The sequence below is a fragment of the Carcharhinus amblyrhynchos genome, unplaced genomic scaffold, assembly GCF_965287045.1.
Source record: "Carcharhinus amblyrhynchos unplaced genomic scaffold, sCarAmb.v2.hapA chromosome_295, whole genome shotgun sequence".
Lineage (NCBI taxonomy): Eukaryota > Metazoa > Chordata > Chondrichthyes > Carcharhiniformes > Carcharhinidae > Carcharhinus > Carcharhinus amblyrhynchos.
In genome coordinates, this window is record NW_027650035.1 from 102,960 (window position 1) to 116,727 (window position 13,768).

General features: G+C 45.2%; 1 protein-coding gene across 1 annotated transcript in view; it reads right to left on the reverse strand.

Annotated features, from left to right (window-relative positions):
• The window catches only part of tfcp2 (transcription factor CP2), a 105,557-nt gene that overhangs the window by 47,466 nt on the left and 44,323 nt on the right, over nucleotides 1-13,768 (reverse strand). Inside the window, exons 7-9 of the mRNA XM_080183469.1 lie at nucleotides 7,923-8,033; nucleotides 7,402-7,490; nucleotides 7,268-7,316 (exon numbers count right to left, since the gene is read on the reverse strand). Of these exons, the coding sequence (XP_080039595.1) occupies nucleotides 7,268-7,316; nucleotides 7,402-7,490; nucleotides 7,923-8,033 (249 nt within the window). The remainder of the gene's footprint in view (nucleotides 1-7,267; nucleotides 7,317-7,401; nucleotides 7,491-7,922; nucleotides 8,034-13,768) is intronic.

Sequence of the window (13,768 nt, forward strand, 5' to 3'; positions counted from 1 at the left end):
TCTGCACTCCCTCTAAGGCTAAAATATCCTTGCGTAAGTACGGCGCCCAAAACTGCACACAGTACTCCAGCTGCGGCCTCACCAACGCCCTATACAGCCGCAGCAAGACCTCCCTACTTTTATATTCAATCCCCCTCGCGATGAAGGTCAGCATCCCATTCGCCTTCCTGACCACCTGCTGCACCTGCAAGCTGGGTTTTTGCGACTCATGCACAAGGACCCCGAGGTCCCTCTGCACCGTCGCCTGCTGCAGTTTTTCTCCACGTAAGTAATAATCCTTCCTACCATTATTCCTACCAAAGTGGACCACCTCGCACTTACCAACATTAAATTCCATTTGCCATTTCCTGGCCCATTCGCCCAGCCTATCTAGATCCTTCTGTAGATCATCTATATAAATGATAAATAGCTGAGGCCCCAGCACCGACCCCTGAGGCACTCCACTAGTCACCAACCGCCAATCCGAATAGTACCCATTCACCCCCACTCTCTGCCTCTTATTTGACAACCAATCCTCTATCCACGCTAACACCCTACCCCCAACTCCATGTCCCCTGACCTTCTGCAATAACCTCTTGTGAGGTACCTTGTCAAACGCCTTCTGAAAATCAAGAAAGACCACATCCACCGGCTCTCCTCTATCCACCGCCCCAGACACATCCTCATAGAACTCCAGTAAATTTGTCAGACACGACTTCCCTTTAACAAAACCGTGCTGCGTCTGCTCTATCAAGCAATTCCCCTCAAGATGCCTCGCTATTTCCTCCTTGATGACGGATTCTAACATTTTACCTACAACAGACGTTAAACTAACCGGCCTGTCTTCACGGAGGAGGACGTGAATAATTTGCCGGGTGTTAGCGACGGAAAGGTGGTAGGACTGGAGGGTCTTAATGACATTACTGTTACTAGAGAGGCGGTGCTCGACAGACTGGAGGGGCTGATTGTGGACAAGTCCCCAGGACCGGATGGAATGCATCCGAGGGTTCTGAAAGAAATGGTGGAGGTGATAGTGGATGCCTTGGTGGTTATTTTCCAGACGTCGCTGGATTCCGGGGAAGTGCCGGATGATTGGAAAACGGCTAATGTTACGCCGTTGTTTAAGAAGGGTGCCAGGCAAAAGGCGGGGAATTATAGGCCGGTTAGTTTAACGTCTGTGGTGGGTAAAATGTTAGAATCTGTCATTAAGGAGGAAATTGCGAGACATCTTGAAGGGAATTGCTTGATAGAGCAGACGCAGCACGGTTTCATTAAAGGGAAGTCGTGTCTGACAAATTTACTGGAGTTCTATGAGGATGTGTCTAGGGCGGTGGATAGAGGAGAGCCGGTGGATGTGGTCTTTCTAGATTTTCAGAAGGCGTTTGACAAAGTACCTCACAAGAGGTTATTGCAGAAGGTCGAGGGACATGGAGTTGGGGGTAGGGTGTTAGCGTGGATAGAGGATTGGTTGTCAAATAGGAGGCAGAGAGTGGGGGTCAACGGGTAATATTCGGATTGGCGGATGGTGACTAGTGGAGTGCCCCAGGGGTCGGTGCTGGGGCCTCAGCTTTTTACCATTTATATAGATGATCTGAAGGAGGGAACCGAGTGTATGGTGTCGAAATTTGCTGATGACACCAAGATAGGGGGAACGGCAAATTGTGCGGAGGGTGTGGAGAGTCTGCAGAAGGATCTAGATAGGCTGAGCGAATGGGCCAGGAAATGGCAAATGGAATTTAATGTTGGCAAGTGTGAGGTAGTCCACTTTGGTAGGAAGAATGGTAGGAAGGACTATTACTTACGTGGCGAAAAACTGCAGCAGGCGACGGTGCAGAGGGACCTCGGGGTCCTTGTGCATGAGTCGCAAAAACCCAGCTTGCAGGTGCAGCAGGTGGTCAGGAAGGCAAATGGGATGCTGGCCTTCATAGCGAAGGGGATTGAATATAAAAGTAGGGAGGTCTTGCTGCAGCTGTATAGGGCATTGGTGAGGCCGCAGCTGGAGTACTGTGTGCAGTTTTGGGCGCCGCACCGGCGCAAAGATATTTTGGCCTTGGAGGGAGTGCAGAGGAGGTTTACTAGGCTGATACTGGAGTTGAGGGGGTTGAGCTATGAGGAGAGGCTGAATAGATTAGGCTTGTACTCGTTAGAGTTTAGAAGAATGAGGGGAGATCTCATTGAGACGTATAAGATGATGAATGGGATGGATAGGATAGAGGTGGAGAGACTCTTCCCGCTCAAAAAAGACAGTAGGACTAGGGGGCACAGCCTCAAGATAAAAGGGGGGCGGTTTAGAACGGAGTTGAGGAGGAACTTCTTCACTCAAAGGGTGGTGAATCTCTGGAATTCTCTGCCCGTTGAAGTGGTGGAGGCTGCCTCGCTAAATATTTTTAAGACGCGGGTTGATGGGTTTTTGATAAGAGAGGGGATTAAGGGTTATGGGGAGAAAGCGGGAAAGTGGAACTGAGCAGCGACAGATCAGCCATGATCTTACTGAATGGCGGGGCAGGCTCGAAGGGCTAGATGGCCTACTCCTGCTCCTATTTCTTATGTTCTTATGTTCTATAATTCCCTGCCTTTTGCCTGGCACCCTTCTTAAACAACAGCGTAACATTAGCCGTTTTCCAATCTTCCGGCACTTCCCCGGAATCCAGCGACGTCTGGAAAATAACCACCAAGGCATCCACTATCACCTCCGCCATTTCTTTCAGAACCCTCGGATGCATTCCATCCGGTCCTGGGGACTTGTCCACAATCAGTCCCTCCAGTCTGTCAAGCACCGCCTCTCTAGTAATAGTAATGTCATTGAGACCCTCCAGTCCTACCACCTTTCCATCTCTAACACCCGGCAAATTATTCACGTCCTCCTCCGTGAAGACCGAAACAAAAAAGTTATTCAAGATCTCAGCCATATCCCCATCCCCTACCACTAAGTCCCCCTTCTCATCCTCTAAGGGTCCAATGTTCACCCTAGCCAGCCTCTTCCTTTTTATATAAAACTCTTGCTATCCTTTTTTATATTAAGCGCTAGCCCAGCTTCATAGTTTCTCCTACCCTTCTTTATCAACTTATTTGTCAATCTTTGTTGACATTTAAACCTCTCCCAATCCTCTTCTCGCCCACTATTCTTAGCTACTCTAAACACCTCCGCTTTTAATTTAACACTTTCCTTCACCTCCTTCGTTATCCACGGCTTATTACCTCTCCTCCTACGGTCCTTTTTGACCATCGGAATAAATTTCTGCTGAGCACCAAGAAAGACCTCCTTAAATGCCTCAGACACCACCATTACCCTCCCTGGATATGTCCTGCCTCATCAGCAGGACCGACCCAGCAGATGAACACCGCCTGGAGGAGGCACTGAATGTACTCCTCTGGGGAATTTCAATGTCCATCACCAAGAGTGGCTCGGTGATGTTACCACTGACCGAGCTGGCTGGATCCTAAAGGACATCGCTGCAAAACTGGGACTGCGGCAGGTGGTGAGGAACCAACAAGAGGGAAAAGCATACCTAACCTCATCCTCACCAAGCTGCCTGCCGCAGAGCCATCTGTCAGTGACAGGATGGGTAAGAGTGACCACAGCACAGTCCTTGTGGAGACAGAGTCCCATCTTCACATTGAGAATACCCTCCATCGTGTTGTGTGGCACTACCACCGTGCTAAATGGGATAGACTTCAAACAGATCAAACTACTCAAGACTGGGCATCCATGAGGTGCTGTGGGCCATCAGCAGAATTGTACTCAACCATAATCTGTAACCTCACGTTCCGGCATATCCCCCACTCGACCATTACCACCAAGCCAGGGGATCAATCCCTGCTTCAATGGAGAGTGCAGGAGGGCATGTCAGGAGCAGCACCAGGCACACCTCAAAATGAGGTTTCAACCTGGTGAAGCTACAACACAGGACTACCTGTGTGCCAAACAGCGTAAGCAGCAAGTGACAGAGCTCAGCGATCCCACAATCTATGGTTCAGATTTAAACTCTGCAGTCCTGCCACGTCCAGCAATGAATGGTAGTGGATAATTAAACAACTCACTGGAGGAGGCGGCTCCACAAATATCCCCACCCTCAGTGATGGAGGAGCCCAGCTCATCAGTGCAAAAGATAAGGCTGAAGTATTCACAGCAATCTTCAGCCAGAAGTGCCAAGTGGATGATCCATCTCAGCCTCCTCCAGTTACCGCCCAGTCTACTCTCAATCATCAGTAAAGTGATGGAAGGGGTCATCGACAGAGCTATCAAACAGCACCTGCTCAACAATGCCCAGTTTGGGTTCCACTAGAGTCACTCAGCTCCTGACCTCATTACAGCCTTGGTTCAAACATGGACGAGAGAGATTAGGTCAGAGTGACTGCCCTTGACATCAAGGCAGCATCTGACCGAGCGTGGCATCAAGAAGCCCTAACAAAACTGGAATCAACAGGAATCGGGGAAAACTCTCCGTTGAAGTCATACCCGACACAAAGGGAGATGATTGTAGTGGCTGGAGGTCAATCATCTCAGTTCCTGCACATCTCTGTAGGAGATCCTCAGGGTCAGTGTCCTAGAACCAACCATGGCCACTTTTTTTTTTAAATCTACAACCTTCCCTCCATCATAAGGTCAGAAGCGGGGATATTCACTGATGCACAATGTTCAGCACCATTCGCGACTCCTCAGATACTGAAACAGTCCATGTCCAAATGCAGCAAGAACTGGACAATATCCGGGCTTGGGCTGACAAGTGACAAGTAACATTTTTGACACACAAGTGTCAAGCAACAACCATCTCCAACAAGAGAGAATCTAACCATTGTCCCTTGACATTCAATGGCTTTACTATCACTGAATCCCCTACTGTCAACATCCTGGGGGTTACCATTGACCAGGAACTGAACTGGACTCAGCCATATAAATACTGTGGCTACCAGAGCAGGGAATCCTGCAGTGACCAACGCACCACCTGACACCCCAAAGCCTGTCTACCATCTGTAAAGTACAAGTCAGGAGTGTGATGGGAATACTCCCCACTTGCCTGGATGAGTGCAGCTCCAACAACACAAGCTCAACACCATCCAGGACAAAGCAGCCCCATTTGATTGGCACCCCACGCACAAACATCCATTCCCTCCACCACCGACACACAATAACAGCTGTGCACCATCTACAAGATGCACTGCAGCAACTCACCAAGGCTCCTTAGGCGGCACCTTCCATACCCACGACCTCTACATCTCTTAGGACAAGGGCAGCAGATACCTGGGAACACCATCACCTGGCTATCCACTTCCACTCACCATCCTGACTTGGAAATATATCAGCTGTTTCTTCACTGCCGCTGGGTCAAAATCCTGGAACTCCCTCCCTAACAGCACTGTGGGTGCACCTACACCACATGGACTGACTGATGTCCAATAACAATCCTGGAACTCCCTCCCTAACAGCACTGTGGGTGTACCTACACCACATGGACTGACTGATACCCAATAACAATCAAACTCCTTCTTCACTGCACTGTGGGTGTACCTACATGGACTGCAACAGTTCAACGCGGTGGCTCACCACCACCTTCTCAAGGGCAACTAGGGCTGAGCAATAAACGCTCATCTAGCCAGTAACACCCGCATCACAAAAAATAATTTTAGAAGTCTTTTATCAATGATGATGATAGGCACCTTATTGAAATCCTCTTGGAAATCCAAGTATGTTGCATAATACGGTTCCCCCTTTATCCACATGTAGTTTGTTTTTGTTAACATAAGCCTACTTGTGACACTAACACTGCAATGAAATTACTGTGGAAATTCCCTCCTCATCACACTGACACCTGTTCGGGTATACTGAGGGAGAATTTAGCATGGCCAGTGCACCTAACCAGCACATCTTTCAGACTGTGGGAGGAAACTGGAATACCCAGAGGAAACCCATGCAGACACGGAGAAAATGTGCAGACTCTGCACAGTGACCCAAGCCAGGAATCGAGCCCAGGTCCTGGCGCTGTGAGGCAGCAGTGCTAACCACTGAGCCACCGGGCCACTGTCAAAGAATTCCAGGAAACTATTCAAACTCAATTCCTCTTTCATTAAACCATGTTGACTCAGCTTGATTACATGATAGCTTTCTCAATGTCCTCACAAATTCCAGCATTCTCAGAATGACAGATAGTTTACTGGCCTGCTCCTGCTTTATGATCTCCCTTCTTTATTAAATAGACATTTGTTGAAAACTTTTGAAATTTTCCAGACTGCTGGGTCCTTTTCAGAATCTATGGAAATTTGGAAGATCAGAATATCCCTGCAGTCACCTCTTTTAAGACTTTAAGATGGAGGCTATCAAGTTTAGAGGACTTGTCAACCTTTAGTCCCAGTAGCATAACTTGCACCCTTTCCTCCACTAATCATTTTTGTTTCAAGTTCCTCTCTCACTACCAATCCTCCCCCTTAATTTTCTGCTATCCATGGAATGCTTTGCATCTTTGACTGTGAATAAATACTATTCAAAACCTAACATTTATATTTCCTTTAATGCTTGCCATTGCTCATCTGCTGTCTTAACTTTTAACTTATTTATCCAGCTGCTTTAACCAACTTTGCCTTAAATAAAGGGAATAACTGAGTTATTTTAAGACACTAGTTTCAAACCCAGATGTCTCATCCTCAAACCAAATGTGAAATTCTACTAAGCTGTAATCACTCCTGCCTAGAGGATCCTATGCTTCAAGCTCATTGATTAATCCTGTCTTTTACACATTACCAGGCCTAAAATAGCCTGTTCCCTGCTTCAATTCAGAACGTATTGTTCGAAGAAACTGTTCCAAATAGACTCCATGAACTCACCTTCCTGGTTACTTTGACCAATTTGATAGAATTTGATATGATTAAACAATTGTCCACGATTACTGCAGTAACTTTCTTCCAAGCCCGATTATTTCTCAATTTATATTCTGTCCTTTAGTATAGCTATCAGGATGCCTGTGAACACACTCAGTGACTCCTTTCCTTTGCTATCGCTTGGCTCCACCAAAATCAATTCTACATCTTGATCTCCCGAGTCAAGATCGTTCCTCAATACTGTGCTAATCCCAGAATTTTAAAAAGGAAGATGGCCAAGTACTTAATTTAGAGAACTTACAGGGTTTCAGCCAAAAGTCAGAATTGTGGGAATAAACACAACTGCTCTTTAGAAGACCCTCTAGAGCCCTCCTCTCCTCTGCTGCAAGTTTCTCTGCTCCAGCAGACACAATATCCTCATGATGCTGTACTAATTGGGATAGATTTATGAGTAATGCTGGAAAAAGCCACTTACATCAGTGGTTGCAGGAACAGGGTCAGGCTGATGATGAGGTGATCCATTTCTGAAATTAGATCAAGAATTTTAATTAACAGTAAGCTTTTAAGTTGTGCAAATTATGAAAACAATATAGCAATGATAAGACCCACCCTTCAGCAATAGTGAAGCTGCCTTGTGAACTGCTAAACCCAGGAGATGCCGTATTGTTAACGTAGGAGATGTCTGGCCAAGGAGAACACTGGACAAGGGGAGGAAAAAAGTTAGTTAGGAACTTAGAAATCAGAATGCAATGACAACTTCTTCAAATTATGTACAATTATATATTACGCACAGCTAAAGTGCAAGTAGAGATTCCTTCTAGTGATGACACAGCATTCCCAATCTATTCTCCACTAATGTCAACATATATTAATCCCATTGCAGTTCATGGATACTACAAATTACTTTAAGAATAGTTTGAGGAGTATTTTCTACATTACTTCACTACATTTCCCCCCCCATTTGTATTGAAACGAAAACCAAAACTAAGCATCAATAAGCTAATTGGGCTTCTTTCCTTTTGCCCACACTCTAATTTAATCATTTAGATCAAATTATCACATGTGCTTACCGAAGACAGACGCGTAGTGCAAGATCGCAAATATTTGCTTAAGAGCCTTTGCAGCCTTACCTCTGTGAGAATAGTTGTATCGTAAGAAGGTTGGTACTTTTCCTTCTCCTGAGGAGTTCGTTTTTCCATCTTTTCCCGATCTGTTTTCTGTTTTCGATCAGCACCTTTTGGCTGCAAACAAATCATAGACAATAATAAAAAGCCCAGCACGAGAGATAACGCACAATGTGGCCACCAACAATCTATAACGTGTGCACAAGGATTCTATACATTTGGAGAAACTGAGAAAAATACTGCTTTTCTACCTCAGAAATTGGAGCTGGAATGCACAACTGACTTCATTTCCCAACAGTACAATTGCTATTCTATCAGCATTATGTCCAGTTCACATGAAAAAGAGAAAAGACCAAAATAAATTAGAAAGTATCCCTAGTCTGTTGTAGGTAAAATGTTAGAATCCGTCATCAAGGAGGAAATAGCGAGGCATCTTGAGGGGAATTGCTTGATAGAGCAGACGCAGCGCGGTTTCGTTAAGGGGAAGTCGTGTCTGACAAATTTACTGGAGTTCTATGAGGATGTGTCTAGGGCGGTGGATAGAGGAGAGCCGGTGGACGTGGTCTGATTTTCAGAAGGCGTTTGACAAGGTACCTCACAAGAGGTTATTGCAGAAGGTAAGGGGGCATGGAGTTGGGGGTAAGGTGTTAGCGTGGATAGAGGATTGGTTGTCAAATAAGAGGCAGAGAGTGGGGGTTAATGGGTCCTATTCAGATTGGCGGTTGGTGACTAGTGGAGTGCCCCAGGGGTTGGTGCTGGGGCCTCAGCTATTTACCATTTGTATAGATGATCTGGAGGAGGGAACCGAGTGTATGGTGTCGAAATTTGCTGATGACACCAAGATTGGTGGAACGGCAAATTGCGCGGAGGGTGTGGGAAGTCTGCAGAAGGATCTAGATAGGCTGGGCGAATGGGCCAGGAACTGGCAAATGGAATTTAATGTTGGTAAGTGCGAGGTGGTCCACTTTGGTAGGAATAATGGTAGGAAGGACTATTACTTACGTGGAGAAAAACTGCAGCAGGCGGCGGTGCAGAGGGACCTCGGGGTCCTTGTGCATGAGTCGCAAAAACCCAGCTTGCAGGTGGTCAGGAAGGCAAATGGGATGCTGGCCTTCATAGCAAGGGGGATTGAATATAAAAGTAGGGAGGTCTTGCTGCGGCTGTATAGGGCATTGGTGAGGCCGCAGCTGGAGTACTGTGTGCAGTTTTGGTCGCTGTACTTACGCAAGGATATTTTGGCCTTGGAGGGAGTGCAGAGGAGGTTTACTAGGCTGATACCGGAGTTGAGGGGGTTGAGCTATGAGGAGAGGCTGAATAAACTAGGCTTGTACTCGTTAGAGTTTAGAAGAATGAGGGGAGATCTCATTGAGACGTATAAGATGATGAATGGGATGGATAGGATAGAGGTGGAGAGACTCTTCCCGCTCAGAAAGGACAGTAGGACTAGGGGGCACAGCCTCAAGATAAAGGGGGGGGCGGTTTAGAACGGAGTTGAGGAGGAACTTCTTCACTCAAAGGGTGGTGAATCTCTGGAATTCTCTGCCCGTTGAAGTGGTGGAGGCTGCCTCGCTAAATATTTTTAAGACGCGGGTTGATGGGTTTTTGATAAGCGAGGGGATTAAGGGTTATGGGGAGGGGGCGGGAATGTGGAACTGAGCCACGACAGATCAGCTATGATCTTACTGAATGGTGGGGCAGGCTCGAAGGGCTAGATGGCCTACTCCTGCTCCTATTTCTTATGTTCTTATGTTCTAAGTTGGAAGTACAAAGGGAACCAAATGGATTCCAAAGGGAATAACTACCAATATCATGTGGAGTGAATCGAATTGGCTGAAGACTGGCATGTGATGTTGGGGACCTCAAGAGGAAGCCGAGATGGATCATCTACTTGGCACTTCTGACTGAAGACTCACTACAGATTGTGCAAGTACAGTTCTGCAACTGATGGCCCACAGCACCTTATTGATGCCCAGTATAGAGTTGCTGCACCTGTCAGCACGGTGGTAATGCCAAACAATACGATGGATGGTATCCCACAACGTGGAGATGGGACTTTGCCCCCACAAGGACTGTGCAATGGTCACTCTGACAAATACTGTTATCGACAAATGCATCTACAACAGAGCTGGGCTATATCAGAGGGTAGCTGAGAGTCAACCACATGGCTGTGGCTCTGAAGTCACATGTAGGCCAGACTAGGTAAGGACGACAGATTTTCTTTCCTAAAGGGACATTAGTGAACCAGATGGGTTATTATGATAATTGACAATGGTTTCATGATGTGAGGTTAGCTTTTAATTCCAGATACTATAAATATAACTTCCATCAGTTGCTATGGTGGGATTTGAACAAATGTCCCTAGAACGTGGGCCTTTGTATTATTCATCCAATGACATTACCACTATGTCACCATCTCTTCCTTAGGACAACAGCCTTTCTGTACAAAATGTCTGCACTGTTGCCGGCACTTTAATCAAGAGGTGTTAAAAGCAAAATATTGGGGATGCTGGAATCTGAAACAAAAACAGAAAATGCTGGAAAATCTCAGCAGGTCTGACAGCATCTGTGGAGAGAGAATAGAGCCAATGTTTCAAGTCTGGACGATCCTTCGTCAAGCCCTCCGACAAAGGGTGATTTTGTAAATTGAGTTTGTGTCTTTATATGCCTTGTTTGTGAATAGAACTCCCACTCACCTAACGAAGGGGCAGCGTTCCGAAAGCTAGTGGCTTTTGCTACCAAATAAATCTGTTGGACTTTAACCTGGCGTTGAGAGACTTCTTACTGTGTTTACCCCAGTCCAACGCCGGCATCTCCACATCATTGAGATCTTCCCCAGAACCATTTTCATCCCAACAGAAATTTTTAGAAGGCACAGATTTCACCCTCGAGGAGCAGAAAGTGTTTAACAAATAGGGACCAGAAGAAGGAAGATCAATGCTAAAACAGCTCACAAATGTGAAAAATTATCAAGGCATTCAGGCTCATGCAGTTTGCAGAAGTAACTGATAAACTGGCAGATCATGGCCTGTTATGGGAGTGAAGTGGAAAGCAACACAGTGGAGTAGGGTAGAAGGTAGCATCTCCGGCACACACGCTGGCAGTTGATGACACTGTCAGGGCACAAATTATTAAACATATTCTCAAACTCATGGAGCAATACCATGATATTTGATCTATCTCAGCTAAATCTGTACATTTTAAGAATCTTAGCAGTGGGAAGGTGCAATTACAGCATGACAATTTTACACTGGTATTTCCAATAAAATTTCAATATAAATTCTTATGTTTGCAAAGTTAAAAGTGAATGCATTTAGACCGAGTTACACCAGTGCTCTCCAGTCAAATTTTGCCTTCCCCTCCAACTTTGGTGCACATCGAGAATATACTTGGTTTTGACTGTGGCGAACATCCCAGCAGATCAACTAATTGATTATAAAACTCAACTATGCATCACCTGTCTCAAAAATGTGACACGCTGTGAGAAATTTTGACTAACGGCTTTACGTCGATGTTTACAGTGGAAGATCCCATTCTAGCAAAGTACAATCGGTTACACAATTCTGGTTTCCAGCTAGTAAGGAAGACTGTGGCATTTCCTTTATCTCCCAGCAACTTGGGCTTTACTACTGTCACCTAAGAAGTTCACCCATTCCGCCCCAAGTCTCTGCAAGCTTTCAATTTTTGGAACCATTTTTTTAAATGCATCGACATTTGCGTCTTTCGACTTTTCCCCTTTCATTTTGGATTAGAACTCCAAACTGCACCTTGGCCCTACTCTGAAGTACTGTGGGAAATACCATAGGATATTTACTAGCATATATAAATTCCTCGAGTTGGTAACACTATAATACCCTCGCTTCCTTCACAGGAGGGGGTTGCTACCTTCAAACAATATTACAAAAACTCCCATTACTTTCTCACTTGCTCCATAGATGACACTGTAAACCCCTCAGCCTCTTAAAAATTCAGTTAAAAAGATAGATATACCATTTCTTTTGTTGTGAGCAACATCACAAGATGCATCGCATTTGGTGCTAAGCACCGGGTTCAAAGTCCAGACAGAGCAAAGCAACTACTACACCAGGGAGACATTTTAATCTGATTTTAAACCTCATTACTGAGGGCAAATGTGACTAATGTTATTGTTAGCTATGAAACCAGTGTACTGTGACAGTCTGGCTTAAACCTTAAAAATACAAGATTGCTATGAAGAATTATTAATAGTTCAGTGGGTTTCTTTGGATCTGTGCCAGATAGAGCACAACAAAAACAATTTTTGGTTCAACAAGTTGGCAGAGCACAAGAAACGCTAAAGGTCAGGACAGTAGTTGCCTTGTTCCTCTTTTTAGATCCCTCATTACGTGCATCTTTTATTTAATTTTCATTAAACGGGTCCTGAGAACTACAGTGTCCAGAATTGCTAACAGCATTTAGCAAGAAACTAGGTTCGTTGACTTGAGCAGAGCAATCTAGGACACTGGAGAAGTCAGGTAAGATCCCAACAGGTGAAGTGAGAATGTGAAGATGGGATAATTACTGACCCAAGAGCCTTGTGCAGAGCATAAACACTAGCACGGTCTTGTTGGGCCACTGCATCGTATCTACCGCACAGAAATGTGAAGTGAAAGGATGGCTTGAGGTGGCAGAGGTTATGAGGATTCCAGCACAACTTAATTTAGTATGATTTAGTACAGCACCACAGCAATCACTTCCATGGAACTGGGCATTGAAAATGAAAATAAAATGCAGTAATGATGCCCAATTGCAACCTTCCCCCCCCCACCCCCCACACCTTTAGACAATAGTCTATCAGAAAACTGAGTTTAGCTTTCATTTCTTTTCACATGTTCTTATCAGAATTGACAACTTTGCTGAAAATATGAGCAATCAATTTAACAAGGTGCACTTTTAAATACTAGTATCATATATTGTTAGCACGAGCTTTTGGAGCACTGCCCCTTTATCAGGCGAGTGCCTGAAGAGGCAGAGGCTGTGGCGGCGAATAGAAGCAGCAGAAACATGGATTAGGAAGTGAGCTTGTTTATTTGAAGTAGATCTCGTGTCTTAAGAGTTATCAGAATCCTTTGACGGCCATGCAGCAAATCAAGTTTGCTGGGGGCTCAATAGCCTCATGTGGTGCACTTCCACTGATGGCTGAAGAGACCAATCTGAGACACAGGTTCTGCCACTGGTAACTGGTAATCAAGTGTGTTATGGCATGGCACATGGTAATTGCCCTGCTGCCCAAATCCTTAAGAAAACTTGGACAAGCTATCACAATAATTTGCAATTTGCATTTTATGAGAAGGTATCTGCATTGAAGTCAGGAGCAAAAATTTCAAACCATTCTTAGAGATTTTAAGTACTAAATTTAAAGGTTTATTAAAAGAAAATGTAAACACACAAGATTACATTTACACACTTAACAGCAGTTCTACAGACATTGCCGAAAAGAGTTCTGCTGAGTTAAACTCAGAACCAAACACCCTTCTTAGGCAACAACCCTCTCAGAATTTCTTTATAGAAATTCCTGCAAGATTACCAGAAACACCCACTGTCGTTATAGGGGAGGTATTACACAAGCTTCTCCCTCTTTCAGTCAATACTAGATAATCAAAACTTGTATCAAAACCTTGCAGACACAACACTTGTCTTTTTTCAGGGTAGCTGCAGGCTGCTTTCCTCACAGAACTGTTTCGGCTCTCACAGCTACAGTGACACAGCTTTCAATCTCTCTTTAAATAGGTTTCCCCTCTTTCCTTCATCTGGCTCCAGCTACCTTGAAAATTCTTAGCTCTGTCTCATTGTGCACTCTGCAAACAGTCCCCAGCAAAAGTCACTAATGCTTGATG